The 16876-nt window shown below is 32.5% G+C and overlaps 1 protein-coding gene across 1 annotated transcript; it reads left to right on the forward strand.

Moving 5' to 3' along the window:
- Nucleotides 1–721: 721 nt before the first annotated feature.
- LOC126892411 (uncharacterized) lies at nucleotides 722–5115 on the forward strand. The gene is made up of 2 exons (XM_050661939.1): nucleotides 722–970; nucleotides 4551–5115. The coding sequence occupies exons 1-2, from the start codon at nucleotides 730–732 to the stop codon at nucleotides 5024–5026; spliced, it is 717 nt and encodes a 238-aa protein (XP_050517896.1). The 5' UTR covers nucleotides 722–729; the 3' UTR covers nucleotides 5027–5115.
- Nucleotides 5116–16876: the final 11761 nt, after the last annotated feature.

Here is a 16876-nt window from a genome sequence, read left to right on the forward strand (position 1 = left end):
GGGAGAGTGAAAAAACAAAATAAAACTTTAAATATCGTTTAAATTTGTAATTGACAACATTTTAAGTTTTTTTAATTGAACTTAGATCGAGTTAGTACATATTTTATTCCAAATAATATAAATTGAAATTTCCATAAAAATCAGATATTTGATAAAATTCAAGGTCGTGGGGCAGAAAATTCGCTTAGAAAAAAAAATTAAAAATACTAATATGCTGAAAAATAACACTAGCAACTTTTTCACGCTATTAGATATAACATTTTCAACTTTTATTTTTTCGATGCACCCTAGTGGCTACCCCACCAACCTGAAGTTAAGCTTACATTAATCCCCTACACGTCTAAAAACTAAAATTGTTTCCTCTGAAAAATTCAACTCTCAATGTAACTTTTCAATAGATTAATGTGAACATGGTAATACTTTAAAAGGCACAATTAATATTGGCTACGTGCACGTTTGCTTGGTTATACAGTAACTTCCAGTCAGTTCCACTCAAAGTCAAAACTTGTCCCACGTAGCCAAAAATTAATAACTAAATTTATTAGACATGTAAGACCGGCATCAGTGAACCGATTATAACAATAGACTTATCAATATATAAAAATAAGGAAATTGAAAGAAACACAAATAAAACTAATCATGTAAACAAATATTACTATCTCAGCAATTATACAAATCGTTATAATGACCATCATTTTGGTAATTCTAATCATGTAATTAGTTGCGTTCATGTTTAATAATATTATGTATGTATTCATAAAAATGCAATATTTTTTCAAATGTGCAGTGTGTCTGGTGTTTGTAGTATTTCACATTATTTATTGTTGGAATTGGAATGATGTGTATGACAATCTTCCAACTATTCACATTAAAACTAAAATAGGAAGCCAAGTGACGATGGTTTGTGAAGATGATCTTGAGCTGGAACTTGTTGAATGGATACATAACGACGACAAAATTTTTTACCCAGGTATTTCTGTATTTTTACCCTATTTTTTTTTCAATGTGCCGTCAGTAAGTTGTCATTCCTTCATTTTCGTGGTCTTCCCACTGATCGTCTTCCTATTGGGGAACCGTCTCTCGTCGTCCTTACATTCGGCTTATGTGGTCGTTCCATTTTGCTCTTCTGTTTTTCACCCAGTTATTAACGTTATCCACCTTGCATCTCCGTCGTATATCTGCACTTCTATCTCTATCCTATAGTGTCTTACCATCGAATTTTCGAAGTGTTTTCATCTCTGCTGTTTCTAGCATTCTTTTTGTCCTGTCTGTATCAGGTTGTGTTTCTGTCGCTTATGTCATTATTAGTCTTATGACTGATTTGTAAATTCTGCCGTTCACTTCTTTTCCGATATTTTTATTTCTCCATATTGTTTCATTCAGGCAATCTGCGGCTACGTTTGCTCTATTCACTTGATCTTCCACTTCTGTTTCGAGCTTTCCGTAACTAGATAGTGTGATACCTAGATATTTGTGATTACTCCATGACTTGTTCTATTATTTATTAGATTTGCTGTTATAACTATGCTTTTTGTCTTTTTTGGGGAAATTAATATGTTAAAATTTTCTAGCGGTTATATTAAATTAGTGCAGCATACGTTGTAAATCATTTTCACTTTGTAGGGCAGTCAATGAGGGTATTTGGCTCCGAATTTCATCTTACTACATCGATTTATTTGATATTTTCACATTAAGTAGGAAATAGTTCAAGAAACAAAGTCTACCCTATATACTATGGCGCTTTTATCTTGGGGGCGGTTACCACCACTTCAAGCGGCTGGAAAATTGTTTGGTCAAAATAACAACTAAAGTTGCTAGAGAACCTAATTCTAAGCAAAAACTTTTCTATAATTTTTTTTTGAAAACTCAATACTTTTTGAGTTATTCGTGGTTGAAAATTGGCCATTTTCATTGAAAAATGACACCTTTTTGGACGGTTTTTTGCGAATACCATAAAAAGTATGCATCTAACTAAAAAAACTATATAAAACATCTTTGTAGCTTATAACAGAAACAAAGAGATTCGTTTCTTCGTAGATCTTCTAGTTATAATACAAAAAGAAGTATGGTAGGTGAAACGAGTTTCTGGTGCATACTCAAATCGATGTTTTCAACTTGAAATAACAGAGAAACGGTAGATTTTAAGTATATAATGCTACCAATACCTTTTGTAGTGCTTGAAAAAACCTATAGATGAGCAATATTAAATGTCGATTACATTCAAACTAAGCGAGATATGCTGCAAAAAAATGGATAACTAATGTATATTAAGAAAAAATGAGAAGTGTATTTAACCCCTCACCCCTTTTAAATGCATCGTTTTCCTTCTATAAAACCTTTTATAGAAGGTTTTTGAAAAAAATAAGATCAAATTATGGATCGCATTTTTAAATCTTCTTAAAAATATTCATTTTTCTCCATGTAACTCGAAAATGATAAGAGATACGAGAAAAGAATGCTGTACAAAAATGTAGGGTTTTTTGAGATAAAAATTTTGTTTTTGTTTTTCAATACTGTATCTCTTACTATTTTCAAGTTACATGTAGAAAACGGAAGATTTTAAACAAAAATTTAAAATTGCGATCTATAATTTGATTTTATTATTTTCAAAAACCATTCATTTTAAACCCTTCCAACTACTTCACCATAGAAATAGCACTATAATAAAAGGTATTATAGAAGGAAAACGATTCATTTAAATTCTGGTGGATGAGAGGTTAAATATACTTCTCATTTTTCTTAAAATACATTAGTCATCAAGTTTTTTGCAGCATATCTCGCTTAGTTTGAACGTATTCGACTTTGAATATTGCTCCTTTTAAAGTTCTTTTCAAGCACTACAAAAGGTATTGGTAGCATTATATACCTGAAATTGACAGTTTCTCTGTTATTTCAAGTTGAATACACGAATTTGAGCATGCACCAAAAAAACACACTCTTTTCACCTACCATTTCTCTTTTTGTATTATAACTAGAAGATTTATGAAGGGACTAATCTCTGTTTTTTATAAGCTACAAAATTGTTTTGTATAATTTTTTTAGTTAGATGCATAGTTTTTAAGGTATTCGCAAAAAACCTTTCGAAAAGGTGTTACGTTTCAATGAAATTGGCCAATTTTCAACCACGAATAACTCAGAAAGTATTGAGTTAAAAAAAAAATTATTTATCAGTTTTTGCTTAGAAATAGGTTCTGTAGCCACTTCCGTGTATATTTTAACCAAAAAATTTGCCACCCCCGAGAATAGGTGGAAACCGACCCCAAGATAAAAGTGCCATAGTATATAGGGCAGAGTTTGAATTAGAGATAAGTAGACGCTATTCCCAAAATTTCATTAAAATCCATGCAGTAGGATAGAATTTGGAGGTAATACCTTGTTCTTGCTCGCATTTACTGGCGTATTGAGAGAATAGTATTGCATCGTCTGCATAGAAGATTATTTTAAGTTATTCTTTTTTCGATCTTACTTTTTTATTACTTTATCCATGATCAGTTCGAACAATAAAGGACACAGGAAGTCTCTCTGTTTTATCCCATTGCCAGCTTCAATTGGGTCAGTTAGTTCTTCATTTACTTTTACTTTTATTGTGATATTCTGGTAGATATTTTCGATCGATTTTATTATTCCTAAGAGGTACCTGTCTTGCATACAACAAATGGATAACGTCCTTTAATTTGACCCTGTCAAGTTCTTTCTTAAGGTCCACGAAACATAAGTATGCCGGTTTAGGTTTAAGAGAATTCCATTCTCTTTTGTTTAAAAAATACACTACAACATTTTGTACACACAGTAATTCAGTTTTATATTTTGTTGAGAGCTCTTAGTGCATTGAAATGTTACATTTTTTAGGACTTTTTTAGACTGCACTATGTCTAAGGTGTTATATTTTAGACATAGTGCAGTGACTGAAGGCCAATATGAGCTAGTACCTTCGATTTCGTTGAACCTCCATCGATTGACATGAAAATTGGTGAGTAGGTAGAGAATACCTCAAGAAGAAATGACATGATGCCACCTTGCGCTTTTACCCTGGTATTGGATGCCTCCCCTTCTCGGGGTGGCAATGTGAGTTTTGTTTCTTGGGGTATCTTCTAACTACTCTCCAATTTTAATGAAAATCTATGAAGGTTCAACGAAATCGGAGGTGAAAAGCTTCAGTACACTAGCAATATTTTATTGTTGTATTAGTTGTTATATAATCTGTTTCGAAGGAAATCACTTTATCGTGAACTATTTTCTACGGAATTTGAGTTATAAACAAATAGTTGTTTTCTGGGAGTTGTGTACTGGTCTACTTTTTGCCATTTTTTTCTCAAATAATTGTTGCAGTGTATATATATGTGGTATGCAAGACGACCTTCCTGCCGTGACCCCCCCCCCCTACTGATCTTCTCCAATTTTAGATTTTTCCAGTTTTTCTTTCAGTATTTTTCCATATAACCTACCCATACATACCTACTATCACACTAATGCCTCTGTAGTTCCCGCATTTCTTCTTATCGCCCTTTATCATGTAAGGATTAATTAGATGTTACAATTCTTTGTTTCAGATGATTCCGAAATAATCAACATCGATTGGGTAAATGGAAGCAATATTAACCTGACCATAAATAGCGAAGAAGACGGTGGAAAATGGGAATGTTGGAATTATGGTTTTCTTGTCAACAGATATCAAATTGAAGTAAAACCTACCATAAACATATTTAAAAGCAATGTCACAGAAGTAACCTTTCCGACTACTAAAGAAGGATCATACTCGAAGAACAGTGCTAAGTCCTACGCAAAAACAAACGAGACAAGTAAGAAGTCATCATTAAAATCATCATTAGCATCTTCAGAAAGTGTTAATAAGTCATTAAGTGATTCAAATTTAACACCTATTTCTCCAGACCAACACAATCTTTTTGTTGAAGAAAAAGATATTAAAGTAGTACCGGTAGATAATACTTTACATAAAACTGCATCTAATAAACTTCCCGAAAACGAAGCCAACCTATTGGTAGATGACTTGGTGAAAACTTTATAATATATTAGTTTAAAAAATCCATATTTTAAAACTTAAAGTAATGATGGTTTTTCTTTTGTTAACACTACGGATACGATTTTATTTTTGCTTTTTGTTCCAGTATGGTTGATTTTATAATTTGATTTTAAATATTTCGTAAATAAATTATTTTTAAATCTTATTATATTCCTTTATGGTTGTAGACAAAATGAAATACATTGGGGTTTCATTCATTTATGGAGTATACCACCTCTATACTGTACATACTTTTAAATAAAATTTGGAGAACCGAAGAGCTACCCAGAGAGTGGACGCAAGGCTTAATTGTAAAAATTCCTAAGAAAGGCGACTCATCCAAGTGTAAAAAATGGAGACCAATCATCCTGCTATGCAAAACAAGCAAAATCATGACCCGAATCATGCTTGATAAAATGAAGAAGGGATTTGATAAAGTTAGAAGATTGATGAGAACGATTATAGAGCAATCATTAGAGTGGAAGAAGAAGCTATATGTAAACTTTGTAGATATCGAGAAAGCGTTTAACCTTGTAGATCGCAAAGCCATATGAAAATCACTAATGAAATACGGAATGCCTCCCAAGTACATCAGAATTATAAAACTGTTCTACGAAGGGTCTACAGCACGCATAGTCTACGAAGGGAAGTTAACAGAACAAATAGATATTGGTACACGAGTAAGACAGGGCTGTGTGCTCTCTCCGACCTTATTCCTAACAGTAATCGACTGGATCGTGCCCAAGGATACTGGTAATATGACTGGAATAAGATGGAATCAAATTGAAGTAAAACCTACCATAAACATATCTAAAAGCAATATTACAATAGTAACCTCTCAGCAAACAAATGAGACAAGTATGAAGTCAGCATTAGCATGATCAATAGGATCTTCAAAAAGTGTTAATAAGTTACTTCTTCTTCTTCTTCTTCTTCTTCTTCACTAAATTAACAGATCTGTCGGTCTGTTAATTCCGAAGTTGAAGTATTTCTTGAGAGGTAGACTGCCAGCTATCTCTCCATATTTTGGTGGTCTCCCCGGTGAACGCCTGCCAGCTGGTTTTCGTTCTAGCGCAACTCTTGGTAGTCTGTGTTTCTCCATTCATTTACATGACTAAACGATTCTCTTCATCTTTGCCTACCCCATCTTACTACATCTTGCACGCCACACTGTTACCTGATGATGTTGTTTCATATTTTATTCCTTCTTGTCTTCCCTGCTATTGCTCTTAGTGTCTTCATTTCGGCTGTTCTTAGCATGCTTTTGGTTTTACTAGTGTCTGATTCATGGTTCATTCTCATAATATATGGGTAATTTCAGACCACATCTCTCAAACATCCGGACATGACTGCGGCCTTTTTTTATTTGTCCTTTTAGGTCTCTGGCTGGGTCATGATATCTTGATATTTGAACTGGTTTAGCTATTCTATGGGTTTCCTCTCTACAACGAGCTTGCTTCTACATAATTGGATCTTTCGCAATGGTAATGCATTTTGTTTTCTATGTTGATATGTTAATGTTGAGCCGTCGACGTGCTTGGTAGAATCGATAAAGTTGTCTTTGTAGGTCATCCTCATCTTCTGTAATCAGGGCTGCATTATCCGCATAGCACAATATAACCATAAGTAGGCCACGCATTATGTAAGTTACATATTTTTACATACACACTACCAAACATGGAATCATCTGATATTTCTAATTATTTTGTGCGAATTAAAAAAAGGAAAACACACGAAGTCAAGCAATTTAATAAGAAAAAGCAAATTTTTAAAGCAATTTAATAACAAATATATAAAGTACTTAACAAACAAATTGAAACTAGTTGTTTTAAAGTCAATAGCATCAAAAATTTCAATGCAAAACGAATAATGTTTAAATTGTTTTTATTTATTTTGTTTTTGGTTTTTTCTTGGTAGTCGGTGTTATTAGCAGCTCTAGTCCTTATGCAAGCTTCAGTTTTCGTGGGCAGGCTCCTAATCAAATTATCAACATTTTGTTGTGGTAGGTTGCTTCATCCTTCAAGAGCAGCTTGTACTAGCTGTGCAGTGTTTTGTGGATTCTCCCGGCGAGCTCTAATTTTTCTTTTAAGAATATCTCACAAATACTCTATATGGTTAAGCTCGAGCGAGCAAGCAGGCTACTCCAAACAAGTGATACCTTTTGAAAAAAAAAAAAATCAATGGGAAAATCCCAATAGTTGGCTGTATACCATAGTTTAAAAAACCAATACAGAAGTAAAAACTTCGAGATGTATTCTGGTATAAAATCGTTTATTTAAAACTATAAAATGTCATCGATTGCAGAACGTTTTCGTTCTAAACAGAACATCTTCAGTGCCTAGAATGAAGTATTTCCACGTTAGTTTAAAGCAAAAGGTTAAAAATGTGACTGTTAAAATGAAAAATGTGGGAATACTTACATCCTGCCGAGTATTTTGAAACTAGCACACTGTAAATAGTGTTAACATCATCATATATGGTTTACATAATGTAATATGTTAAAATGTTATGACTACAAGTCGATGTTAATAGATAAAGTGGAACACATGCTAAAAGGGTGCCATGGTTCCCTGCTCGAAGATGCTAGGTACTTGCCAATTCAATGGACACAGACCAACTGAGAAATTATGAAGTGGGTATACAATTTGACAAGGGTGACATGACATGACAAGATAAAGCCAATTTTTGGTTAAAGTTTCATTTGATTTTGGATTTTTTAATAAAATGCGAAGGTTTGTCTGCAAAAATAATTTAAATTATTTGAATAATAAAATCTACTGTAAAGGTTAAATTAGCAACTCTCTATTCCAGAATAACTTATAGATTCATTAAATTTAATGCAGATATATTACTTGGTTTAAGTTGTGACGTCATCGGATGTGAAATGACGAGATGAAAGTTGAGTTTTGTTGAAACAAGGAAATACACTACATAATAAAAGATAATTAGACTTGCGTGGAAAAACAAAGCTAAACAAACCGAAAAAACCAGAATTTAAGAGTATTTTTATGTGATGAAATGTTGGTTGCCTAACAAGGCAAGCAGGCAACAGGTTGAAGGTAAACGGTAGAATATTGCGAGAAAACAGTATATATACAAAAGGTGGCTATTTATTTTGTTAAATTTATTATTATACTATTGTAATGAATAACTATGTCTGTTAAAAGTTGGAAAATAGTTGTTAACAAAATTAAATATCTAAAGATTACTGTTAGTGAGGTAGATATATGTGTGAAGGATATGATTGTATATAGTATTCTGAAATGAATAAAAGTATGTAATAATATAATAAAATTAAACTATGTGACATAAAGTCTAATTCATCTTTATGTAGTTTTGAAAGGACTGAATGAATTGGAAGTAATGTATCTTGATAGTCTACCAACGTAGAATAGTGAATAAAATAATTAGAATGAGAGCTACCAATATAGGTCAAATTGTGGGTTGGTGTCAGTATGTAAAGAAGAATCTAAATTGAATGAGTATATGAAATAGAAAAGTATGAGATTGATTTCTATTGGTGATAGTGGAGTGAACAGACTGAACTAAATGAAATAGATTTAAGTGCAGAACTTTATGAACGTATGTGATTGCAACTGAAATCAAACAAATGAAAAATGTGAAAAATTATTTTAAATTGGGATAAATGGATATTGGAAGTTGCCTGATATGAATGGAAATGAAAAGATAGATGAAAAAAGAAGAATAGTGAATGCAATAAAACTTAAATGTTATAGTCTGAAAGAAGTTTGACTGAATGGGTCGTAATGGATGTAGGTGTGCAGTATCCTATTGTTAAGTAAAGTCTAAGAATCTAAAAAGAAAGAAGTGACAGAATGTTACTAAGTAAGGAAAGTGATATATATGACAGACCAGAGTGATTGGATGTATGGTGTTTTTTATTATTGTAAGCGGAGATGAGAGAAAATGAGTAAGTAACATAACAGGCAACAGGATAAGTAAGTGTGAAGAACATTCCAAAGAGACAATAAACCAGACCGATTTAAGGATTAATAATAATAAGTAAAGACTGGATTATATGCAAAATGCATATGCATATATATGCTGCATATTTCTCATGTTTTTCATAAATGCATATGCCTTGCATATTTGGAGATTTAAGAGCATATAAATGCATATTTTGATGGGAATTTACTCTACCCCATTTAAAAATAAGGTATATATTAGTAACATCAACATCCATTAAAATAAAATGTGAAAGTAAATATTTTGCTGTTAAGCTCCTTTGTTGTTGTACCCATAAACATAATGGGCGTTATTTATAGCTGCAGGTATCATTATCCGGATATTTAAGATTTATAGACTTCTCAGAATTTACAAATTACCTAAGTAAATACCGATTATATTTTGAATAACATTACAAATATTACCTGTACTTTCTGCTGGTGTCGGCCAACTATGAATTATTCTGGGAAAACCAACCAAAACGAAATTTTAAGCATTTTAAGGGTAGGATAGATTATTTTATTTTATGAATGGTTAGTCTTAAATCAATCGCCGATTATTCAACTTTTGTGATTGCAAGTTATTGACTATACTGTGTAAAAAAATCATTTTATTATTATTGTGAAAATGCCTAAAGTAGCAAGGGAAAAATCAAGTCTTCTCAGAAGTTGGATTGGAAGTAACAATCATCTAAAAGTTATCGACAGTGAAAGTATGTTTTGCACCATTTGTGATAAAAAGGTAAGTTCTCCACTTCAATAGATTTTTAAACTTATCAAACTTCTTTGCACATCTATGTGTCTGTCTATTCTAAAATGACAAACCGTCGCATTTCTTCAAAAACTGTTTTTTAAAGTTCGCAACGGTTTGGCTTATACAGAGCGAGGTGTTGAGAGTGGCCCACCCTGTATACTACGGTACACTGACTGTACTTTATTGTTTGACGATTTCAATTTCACTTTGAGAAATAAAAAAAAATTGGGGGAGGTTTAAAAAGTTTGATCATTTTAATGTAGGTATCTATTTACGAAAACATCTAAAACATCATTATCATTATATTCCAGATTCCATGTCAAAAGAAATTCCAAGTAGTTCAACACATAAAAACTTCACTTCACCAAACTAAGCTATCAAAAAATGATAATAAACCTCGCCAGCAGATTCTACAGAACAGTTTGCAGATTCAGAATACGTCAGTTGGGCAAGAAACCTTTGCAAAGGATTTATGCCATTTTTTTTTGAACTGCAATATCCCTCTGCACAAGTTAGAACATAAATCGTGTCAAAACTTTTTAAAAACTTATTGCAAGATTAAATATAAACCAGCTCAAATACCAAGTTCTTCAACTCTTCGGAAAAAATATGTCAGTGCATGTTACAAAGATGTGATGACGAGTATTAAAAATCAGTTAAAAGCCGAATATCTTTGGATTTCCGTCGACGAAACAACGGATACAAAGGGTCGACAAATTGCGAATCTAATTGTTGGAGTTCTTAACGACTCTGGCGATTTTAAAAACTCATACTTAATTAGTGTAAAATGTTTGGAAAAAACAAACTATGCTACAATAGCTAGATTTGTTAACGAATCCCTAACAAATTTTTTTTTACCTGATCAAGTACCATTTGAAAAAATATTATTAATGCTTAGTGATGCCGCCTCATATATGATGAAAGCTGCATCCAATCTTAAAATCTTTTTCCCTAATTTAATTCACTGTACATGTTTGGCGCACGGCCTAAACAGAGTTGCAGAGAAAGTTAGAATTGAATTTCCCAATGTAAACACCTTAATAAATAATGTAAAAAAAGTATTTCTGAAAGCACCACTACGTGTACAGGTATATAGGGAGATGCTTCCCGATATTCCTTTACCACCAGAACCAGTATTAACCAGATGGGGAACTTGGCTTAAAAGTGCTATATTTTTATCTGAACACTACGACGACATCAAAAGCGTTATTTCAAGTTTTGATCCGACTTGTACCGCTATTGATAACTGTCAAAATATTTTTAAAGAAAAGTCTATTAAAAATCAATTGTTGTATATAAAATCGAATTTCGATATCATTGAAAGTTCAATTACAAAATTAGAGGCTCAAAATTTATGTCTTCACAATAGTATGTCTATTGTTGATTCGGTTAAACAGAAAATAACAAATCTGAATGGGGAAATTGGAGTAAAAATTAAAGATAAACTTGATGACGTTTTAAACAAAAATGAGGGTTTCACTTTATTGCGTTCAATAAATAATATAATCAATTTTGGAAACTTCGATGAAAATATTAATATGGATCCGTCTCTAATAGCAAAGTTTAAATATGCCCCAATTACATCTTGTGACGTTGAGAGATCTTTTTCTGCCTATAAACAAATATTAACAGATAGAAGACATAATATTAGTTTAGAAAATATGAATCAATATATGATTATTTATTGTAACAATAAAAATATGTAAATTTGTTTTATTGTACTCTTTTTATAATATTAGTTTAGAAAATATGAATCAATATTGTAACAATAAAAATATGTACATTTATTTTATTGTACTCTTATTTATCTTGTGGTCAAAATAAAATATTTTGCCGTTTTATTTGTCACAAAACCTGAAGTTAAAAAAATATATTAAGAAATAATAATACAATTTGGTTTAAATTCAAACCTATTTATTTATTTTTATTATTTTTTATTTATTTATGTATTTAACGTAAACCATAAAATTATTCATATAAAAATAAGTGCATATATAAATGCATATTTGCATGTTAATTGTGCATATTCAGCTTGTTTTAAAATGCATATTGCATGCATATTTTAGACATTTTTTAGTGCATATTTTCCAGTCTCAAGAGCCATTTAAATAAATTATGAAAGAAATGGTGAGATGAGATATAGAGGACCTGAAAAAAGAGACAGAGACACAAGGTCAAACCAGAAATGACTAGGAGTGGAGAAAAATATGAAGGATAGGAAACTAGAAGAATCAAAACTGTGTTAGGGATGGGATAGTGGGGGAGGCAGTAATGAAGTTGAAAAGAAATTGCAAGTTGAGATATGTGTTAATGGGTGATTAGTATGGAAAGAGAAGATTGTTAGAAACTAGTGGGGTAGTGGAAAAAGAGGGGGAGGGGGAAAATGGAGAATAGGAGTAAAGGGGAAGGGGGGTGAGGGGAATAATGAGAGAAAACTAGGGTTGGATTAAGGGAATAGTTGTCGATGGATAGGAGTAAAAGGACGATTTAAAGTTGTTTGACGATTAACGCAATTGGGGCTGGTCCTCATGTCTCTGGAAATCTCAAGGTCCTCGTACAAATCCAGGCGTAGATTGTTTCTGTCTTGGATGTTATGAATTAATTTAACACCATCAGGGATGTTAAGATGATGATTATTAACTTTTAAATGATGGGAAAAGGCTGATGTAGTGTCTCTTTTAGAATGTTCAGCAGATCTGGTTGAGAGTGATCTGTAAGTCCTGCCGATGTAAGAGGCATCACAATCAGAACAAGTCAGTCTATAAACACCACTACGATTCATATAGTATATTGTATCCTTAGTATTTGTCAAAAAGTGGCCAAGGGTATTTCCAACTTTGAAAGAAATATGTATATTCTCAGAAGAGTTAGATACAATACGTTTAATCTTTTCAGATAGATGTGGGTTATGATATGGTAGTGACCTGTAAATAGCAGAAGAGGAAGATGACTGATGGAAAGCAGAATTTTGAAGCAATTTAGACTCTCTTTTACGGATGAGTTTATCTATTATAGAGGGATCGTAACCATTGTTGACAGCTATTTGTTTTATAATGTTGAGTTCTTTGTTGAATGAATCTGTTGACATAGGTATAGAGAAAAGTCTGTGTATGAAGCTTCTAAAAGCTGCTAGTTTGTGTGATAGAGGGTGATTAGAAGAAAAATGAATTACATGGTCAGTTTGGGTGGGTTTACGAAAGATACCAAAGTTGAATTGGTTGTTAATTCTGGTAATAGATAAATCAAGGAAATTAATAAGTCAAGGAAAATAATAGTCTGGTAATATATCTGCATTAAATTTAATGAATCTATAAGTTATTCTGGAATAGAGAGTTGCTAATTTAAACTTTACAGTAGATTTTATTATTTAAATAATTTAAATTATTTTTGCAGACAAACCTTCGCATTTTATTAAAAAATCCAAAATCAAATGAAACTTTAACCAAAAATTGGCTTTATCTTGTCATGTCATGTCACCCTTGTCAAATTGTATATCCACTTCATAATTTCTCAGTTGGTCTGTGCCCATTGAATTGGCAAGTACCTAGCATCTTCGAGCAGGGAACCATGGCACCCTTTTAGCATGTGTTCCACTTTATCTATTAACATCGACTTGTAGTCATAACATTTTAACATATTACATTATGTAAACCATATATGATGATGTTAACACTATTTACAGTGTGCTAGTTTCAAAATACTCGGCAGGATGTAAGTATTCCCACATTTTTCATTTTAACAGTCACATTTTTAACCTTTTGCTTTAAACTAACGTGGAAATACTTCATTCTAGGCACTGAAGATGTTCTGTTTAGAACGAAAACGTTCTGCAATCGATGACATTTTATAGTTTTAAATAAACGATTTTATACCAGAATACATCTCGAAGTTTTTACTTCTGTATTGGTTTTTTTGATACCTTTTGCTTCAATGATGTCTCTAGTCACTCTAATGGTATGTGGAGGTCCATTATCATGTAAGAAAATTAAATTTTCTCCTGTTGCACGTCTCCAGAGTCTAACTATCAGAGGTTATTAACATACCTGTGAGCAGTTAAAGTTGATTGGATGAAAATTTAAGGAGTTTTTTTAACAATCACAATTCCTCTCCAGAACATTAAACTTTCCCTTGTATATTTGTGAACAGATCTGACAGTTTTCGTTCTTGCTTGTCTTCCTCGACCTCTACGTACACAATTTCATGGGTCATCTGATTTCACACAAATCCTGACTTTTTCTAAAAAAAGCACATTTTGTCAATTCCCAATGTTCCAGTTTTGGTGGTGAAGACACCGATTTAGGCGATCAATCTTGTGCTGCCTGGATAACTCGGGAACCCATAACTGTCTCCTCCTGTATACTTCTTAGCACACGAAGTCTTCTTCTTTCAACCAGTAGAAGCAGAGTTGTAGCTAGTGAGAAGTAGGTTCTTCTTCGTCAAATTTCAAATCGAATTTTTCAACGTGAAATAACCAAAAAACGGATCGCTTCTCGGGGAAAACTCATTACAACTTTTTTAAAGTGCTTAAAAAAAGGTTTATTTTTGATTTAAAAAAAAAATTCTAACATTAAAAGTAAGTGAGTTACGCTCAAAATATTGTTGGTCCCTGTTATTTTTTAATAAAATTAATCGTTACCGCTTCACAAATTACTTTGATTTTGTATTCTTTATATGATCTGTAAATTTGATCGGTTCAAAGTGCTTCTTTATTCGTAACTCGTTAGATTCATGGTATTTTCAAAATCCTTCTACAGTACCACATTTCAAATGCTTCCAGTCTACTAGTATATGGCTAATCTTTCTAATACAGGACCAAACCAAATCTAATGGCAAATATCAAGCCACAATGGTTCTTCTCAGAGCCAACACTGACAGTAGCGAGCATAAATGAGGCACTCAGATTAACAGTGGCCTAACCACATCCCACAATTTTACCAAAACGCTTTAATTGCATTAAAGTTATCCCTTATTTAAGTAATTTCAGGTGCAGGTTAGCTCAAGCATTTGTTGCTTGAGTCACTCTGCATCTGAAAATATATAAATAATGCATAACTTTAATGTAATAAGAGCGTTTTGGTAAAATTGTGAGATGTGGGTTACGCCACTGTTGTTCTGAGCGCCTCAAATATTGAGGGCATCACTACAGCAAAACAAGACATCTTATCAGAATTCTACAAAAACACGAAATGTGAGGTATTCTGCATCCAGGAAACCCACAGAGAGCTAACTGCAGCGAGACCGAAAATCACAGGTATGAAACTGTTTGCGGAGGTACCACACAATACGAAATACGACACGAAAGACCAGCACGAAATATTTTAAGTGGTAGGTCTGTTCCTTTTTAGAATCATTTAGCCGATTATGTACACTGGAATTACAGCCACTAGACATATTTTATTATATACGCGTAGAAATAATGTTGGAAGATTTCTGTTTATAGTAAATTTAAAGAAACATACCCTAACTCTGTGGTTTCTAACCTGTGAGGTGCGACCCCTAGGGAAGACGAAACTGTTACAGGGGGGCATGCAGCTGTTTCCAAAATATCATTTTCGAATACAAACCAAAAAAGTCGAATAGGTGTCCAAAAAAATGAATCTAGCTGCTATCTGCTATCTAATGCTACCTGCAGCTATTACATAATAGCTACGATGCTCGGTGAATCATATATGCTGATCAACTTAAAATCATTCCACTTGCAGATAATAGCAGATAATAGGTGGCAAGACGAATACCCGATATACATATCTGAAGAAGTTTAAGATCAATTGATAGAAAAACTAAAACTATCTTCTTTCGCGCTGCAAGTAGATGAGGCAACTGATGTTCTTAAGGAGGCACACTTGATAACACATGTAAGATACGTTGTGGAAACTGATGTTAGAGAAGACGTGTTATTCTGTGAACCTATTGAAGCCTATACTACAGCAAGTGAATTAATTTTAATATCATCGATAATTTTTTAATGAAAATAACATTGGGAGAACTGTTGGACTATCCGCAGATGGAGCTCCATTTATGGCAGGAAAAAATGCTGATCTACAGGCACTAGTTCGAAAGGTGGCTGGCTCCTCCTGCAGTTTGGACGAATTCCATGATTTATAGAAAATCACTTATTTTAAGAGATGTGGGTGAAGATCTACTAACAGTATTTGATTTATGCATTATGAGTTTTATTTTTTTAGTAAATTTTATCAAAAATAGCCCATTAAGAGGAAAGCTTTTCGCAAAATTGTGTGATGACATGGGTTCAGAATATAGATCACTTCTATATTAATGTGGGGTACGTTAGCTTTCTCGTGCCAAAGTACTTCAAAGGGTGTTTGAGCTAAAAAATGAGATCGCCATATTCCTTACTGATAATAATAGAGATGAAGCAAACTTGTTTTATAACACAAAATTCCTTGTAAAACGTCTATTTAGTTGATATTTTTCAAAGATTCAGTACCTACTCTAAATAAATCAATGCAAGGGCCTCAGGCCTCAAATTCATGATGTTACGCAAAGAGTGATTACTGAATTTATGAAAAAATTGTAACTGTGGATAATAAGTTTAAAAAATAAAAACTTTGATATGTTTCCCACTATTAAAATTAGGTACATCTTACATGTTCAAATATGAATGGATTAGATACTTGTTTGTGATTGAAAAATATTATGATGATTTTGGCCTTAGGACAGGAGAGTAGGAAATGATAATAGACTTATCTAGTGATAGCACATTAAAGCAGATGTTTCAAGATTGAGTTGAGTATTTGTGAAAGACATTGTTAGAAAAATTAAGGGGGCGCAACACTTTTATTTTTTTAAAGGGGGGCGCAGGTACAAGAAGGTTGGAAACCACTGTCCTAACTGGTTTCATTTAATTTGCTTAAGTGAAATATAAAGCGTTTTTATGAAACACACTTGTTCGGATTACACTCTAACTGCGATCGAATTAAGGTGATATTTTGGCATAAATTGGTAACATTTTTTGACAGTTGGTGTGATGACTTTGAGATTTGTTTTTATCCTTTACTATAAGTATTTGTTTTATTATAGTTTATTTTAACGTAAGATTATAACTTAATTCTTGTTTTCTATTTCTAATCTTTTTATTTATTTACATTGAATATTAATTTGCTTTGTTGGATAATC

Source organism: Diabrotica virgifera, chromosome 9 (genome assembly GCF_917563875.1).
Source record: "Diabrotica virgifera virgifera chromosome 9, PGI_DIABVI_V3a".
NCBI classification, from domain to species: domain Eukaryota; kingdom Metazoa; phylum Arthropoda; class Insecta; order Coleoptera; family Chrysomelidae; genus Diabrotica; species Diabrotica virgifera.

Excerpts from the sequence above, each read along its gene's own strand:
- LOC126892411 (XM_050661939.1), top strand. The coding sequence starts at position 730 with ATGTTTAATAATATTATGTATGTATTCATAAAAATGCAATATTTTTTC. Across the intron at positions 971-4,550 it reads CGACAAAATTTTTTACCCAG|ATGATTCCGAAATAATCAAC; the intron begins GTATTTCTGTAT and ends TCTTTGTTTCAG.